At 43.1% G+C, this 4,723-nt stretch overlaps 1 protein-coding gene across 1 annotated transcript; it reads left to right on the top strand.

Annotated features, from left to right (window-relative positions):
• Positions 1 to 454: 454 nt before the first annotated feature.
• LOC103889008 (variable charge X-linked-like) lies at positions 455 to 1,240 on the top strand. The gene is made up of 2 exons (NM_001427494.1): positions 455 to 673; positions 865 to 1,240. Exons 1-2 carry the CDS (start codon positions 578 to 580, stop codon positions 1,150 to 1,152), a joined length of 384 nt encoding a protein of 127 aa, NP_001414423.1. The 5' UTR covers positions 455 to 577; the 3' UTR covers positions 1,153 to 1,240.
• Positions 1,241 to 4,723: the final 3,483 nt, after the last annotated feature.

Raw genomic sequence — 4,723 nt, forward strand, 5'->3', positions numbered from 1 at the left:
GTTTCATGGCAACCAAGAAGTGAATGATCCTCAAGGTGTAGCAGAGGAATTTGTAGGAGAGAGGGATGATTGACGTCTTCGTATAGCCCTCCATCCATCCCAGTTAGCATGGAGGGATTTTTAGGAAGGTCATACAGAAACTGGGTAATGATGGCAGGTGTGGAGGAACAGAATGTACCACTGAATGGGAGGTCCGGGGGAAACATGTGGCAGAAATATCCTCCCTTGCCACGTGATCTGCCAAAATTGAGCATGGGGAGTTTAGGAGGGGTGACATGTCAGTTTGGGAACTATCTTCAGGGGTGCTAACCCAAATCTCCCTTTCTCCAACCAGAGCACCCTGCCTTCCTCATCAGCTGTCACCCCCCCACGACTTCCTCCGCCATGTCCTGATGGTGCTTTGTGACGTGTAAGGCCTTCCTTCCCGCCCAGGGCTACCATTGGCTGGGTAGTGGAGTGTTGACCAATCACAGCTCAGGGACGTGGTCGCCTCATTGTCCTGGGATCGCGGGAGGAGTATATATAGGAAGACCAGGCAGCCTGCCGTTGACTGTTGGGAGACTTTGAGTTGCGGAAGATGAGTCCAAAGCCGAGAGCCTCGGGACCTCCCGCCGAGGCCAAAGAGACACGAAAGAGGAAGTCCTCTCAGCCGAGCCCCAGTGGCCCGAAGAAGGTGAGTGACCCACCAAGCTCCTCCTCGTCTTCCCCTCGCCTCCTTCCTCACAAGAATCCTCTCCTGTCCTCACCTGGCACAACCCCCCAACCCGGCCCACACCGCTTCTGAGGACACGTCCCTGTTCCCGGCCTCCTCCATCCTCGTCCCTAAACCAGAGCCCTTCTGTGATCTCCCTGTTGTCCTTCCAGACTACCAAGGTGGCCGAGAAGGGAAAAGCCGCTCATAGAGGGAGACGCGGGAAGAAAAGGGCTGCGAAAAAGATGGCGGCTGTGACGGCACCTGAGGCGGGGAGCGGAGCAGCGGCACCCGGCCCCAGTGACCAGCCCAGCCAGGAGCTCCCTCAGCACGAGCTGCCACCAGAGGAGCCAGTGAGCGAGGGGTCCCAGCACGACCCACTGAGTCAGGAGACCGAGCTGGAAGAACTACCCAGTGTGTGGACGGCCGAGTACTCCCCTATATCCCCGAGCAGCGACTAAGTTCAGGCCCAGGTGCCAGACCTCAGAGATCTCACCAGCAGGGTGCTTCCCCTGCTGATGACAATAAAATGAATGTGTTGCAAACTGATCTGAGTGACTCCGTGTTCTCTGATGGTGGGGAGGGAGGGAGGGAGGGAGGGGGGAAGAGGTGGTGTGTGGGGAGGGAGGGAGGGAGGGAGGAAGAGGTGATGTGTGAGGAGGGAGGGAGGAAGAGGAGGTGTGTGGGGAGGGAGGGAGGAAGAGGTGATGTGTGGGGAGGGAGGGAGGGAGGAAGAGGTGATGTGTGGAGGGAGGGAGGGAGAAAGAGGTGGTGTGTGGGGAGGGAGGGAGGGAGGAAAGAAGAGGTGGTGTGTGGGGAGGGAGGGAGGAAGCAGTGGTGTGTGGGGAGAGAGGGAGAGAGGAGGAGGTGGTTTGTGGGGAGGGAGGGAGGGAGAGGTGGTATGTGGGGAGAAAGGGAGGGAGGAAAGAGGTGGTGTGTGGGGAGGGAGGGAGAGAGGAAGAGGTGGTATGTGGGGAGGCAGGGAGGGAGAGGTGGTATGTGGGGAGAGAGGGAGGGAGGAAGAGGTGGTGTGTGGGGAGGGAGGGAGGGAGGAAGAGGTGGTATGTGGGGAGGGAGGGAGGAAGAGGTGATGTGTGGAGGGAGGGAGGGAGGAAGAGGTGGTGTGTGAAGAGGGAGGGAAGGAGGAAGAGGTGGTGTGTTTGGAGGGAGGGAGGGAAGAAGGGGGGAAGAGGTGGTGTGTGGGGAGGGAGAGAAGGCGGGAAGAGGTGATGTGTGGGGAGAGAGGGAGGAAGAGGTGGTATGTGGGGAGGGAGGAAGGAAGAGGTGGTGTGTGGAGAGGGAGGGAAGGAGGAAGAGGTGGTGTGTTTGGAGGGAGGGAGGGAAGAAGGGGGGAAGAGGTGGTGTGTGGGGAGGGAGAGAAGAAGGGGGGAAGAGGTGATGTGTGGGGAGAGAGGGAGGAAGAGGTGGTATGTGGGGAGGGAGGGAGGAAGAGGTGGTGTGTGGAGAGGGAGGGAAGGAGGAAGAGGTGGTGTGTTTGGAGGGAGGGAGGGAAGAAGGGGGGAAGAGGTGGTGTGTGGGGAGGGAGAGAAGAAGGGGGGAAGAGGTGATGTGTGGGGAGAGAGGGAGGAAGAGGTGGTATGTGGGGAGGGAGGAAGGAAGAGGTGGTGTGTGTGAAGGGAGGGAGGGAAGAAGGGGGGGAAGAGGTGGTGTGTGTGGAGGGAGGGAGGAAGAGGTGGTGTGTGTGAAGGGAGGGAGGGAAGAAGGGGGGGAAGAGGTGGTGTGTGGGGAGGGAGGGAGAGAGGAAGAGGTGGTATGTGGGGAGGGAGGGAGGGAAGAAGGGGGGGAAGAGGTGGTGTGTGTGGAGGGAGGGAGGAAGAGGTGGTGTGTGGACAGGGAGGGAGGGAGGAAGAGATGGTGTGTGGGGAGGGACAAAGGAAAGAAGGAAGGAATAGGTGGTCTATGGGGAGGGAGGGAAGTGGGGTCTCACGGGGTTTAGGTGAAAGGGACAGGTCACAGTTAGGCAGACAGGAGGATAAGGATTACGTCACAGCTGAGCACTGGAAACAAATTTCCCCTTCACAGGATGACTCCGCTTCTTGTAACGTTCGTTTCTTCATGCGATCTTGCCAGCACATACACCAAGTACCAAGAACTGGTTTCTACCTACTTAGGTTTCATTGTTAAAATACCTTTTCGTTTATAGAAACTGATGGAAGAATCGTTTCCGTCTCTTTCCTTTCAGCGTCCCCTCCCTACAACCTAATATAATTAAAAAGAAAAATTCAAAGTAGAGCAAAATCTATCTACTTGAAAAAAGCCTTTTTATTTTTGCAACTGAGGAGACAGAAAGTACATTTCATATTTCTGTACGTTAGAAATACACAGGTCTTTTCTATATCTAGTAGAATTTACTATATACAAATATATGTAAATTTTTATATAAATAGAATATACAACTATATTTACTATAGACAAACATATAGATTATATGTTTACATATAAAATATATACATACAGACAAAATATGGAATAGATATTTTTATATAAATATATAAATATAAATAAATGTAAATATAGATTAGATATACACATTAGAAATACACAACTGTTTTCTGCACATAGTAGAACCTACTATGTACATTAATATATTAATATACATAGTAGAACCTACTATGTATATTTATATATTAATATACATAGTAGAACCTACTATGTATATTTATATATTAATATATCTATTCTTCTGTTTTTATATTTATAGATTACATATATAAATATTTATATTCTGTATATTATATAAAACATATATTAAACATATATTTATATTTATAAATATATATAAATATAGACATCAAATCTATATATGAAACCTATCTATCTATAAATATAAATACATGAAAATAGATATATAAATATAAATATATATAAAATATATATTCTGTATGTGATCATTTATTTTAGAAGGTAAGGTGTTGTGATTGTTGAAGCATCCTTCACAGATAAAAAAAGAAAGGAAATTATCATTTTAAGAAAAATAAAATAAAAATAAAAAATAAATAAAGTACAAAATTCCCAGTTGTCAATAATTACAATGAGAGAATAATATAGAACTTGCTATATATAGAAAAGATGGGTATTTCTAATGTGTATATATGTAATGTACATTTATATATATAATTATATAAATGCACAGATCTTTTCTATATATAGTATAATATACTGCTGTATTTCTAATGTGTATATATATAAAACCTATATTTATACATATTTATATAAATACACAGGTTTTATACATATTTATATAAATACACAGGTATTTATATAAACATAAAAACACACAAGTCTTTTCTATATATAGTAGAATTTTATATAGTAGAATTTATGATGCATTTAGAAAAGGCCTGTGTATTTCTATATTTATATTTAGAAAAGACCTGTGTATTTCTAATGTGTATTATATATATAGTTTGTATTTATATGTAGATTTATAGATAAATATATAATCTCTATATATTTATATATCTATTTCTATGTATTTACATTTATATAGAGATCTATTTCACATATAGATTATCTATATAAATATTTATATTCTATGTAAATATATAAATACTTATATAAAATATGTAAATATATTTATATTTATATATAATATAAATATATTTATATTATATATAATATATAAATAATATATAAATATGTAATGCATAAAGATAAATATATAATATATAAAATATCTATTCTATATGTGATCATTTATTTTAGAAAGTAAGGTGTTATGATTGTTGAAGCATGCTTCACTGGCAAAAGGAGAAAGGAAACTATTATAAGAAGAATAAAGTAAAAAATTATCATGATTTAATTTCCAGTTGTTATTAATTACTCCAACAGAATAACTCATGCCATTTAATCTTACAATGAATAACACTTTAAACTTTTATGTGATTATGAAAATATGAATTTCCATATAATAAGGGTTTGAGATGTAAAGCACTAACTTTATAGGCAGTTTTCACTTGTTACACAGATTGTTCTTATAGCTTTAAAGATGTTAAAATTAATGGTGGCTTT

The sequence above is a fragment of the Pongo abelii genome, chromosome X (genome assembly GCF_028885655.2).
Source record: "Pongo abelii isolate AG06213 chromosome X, NHGRI_mPonAbe1-v2.0_pri, whole genome shotgun sequence".
NCBI classification, from domain to species: Eukaryota; Metazoa; Chordata; class Mammalia; order Primates; family Hominidae; genus Pongo; species Pongo abelii.

Coding starts and splice junctions, on each gene's coding strand:
- LOC103889008 (NM_001427494.1), top strand. CDS start 578: ATGAGTCCAAAGCCGAGAGCCTCGGGACCTCCCGCCGAGGCCAAAGAG. Junction 674..864: donor GCCCCAGTGGCCCGAAGAAG/GTGAGTGACCCA, acceptor TTGTCCTTCCAG/ACTACCAAGGTGGCCGAGAA.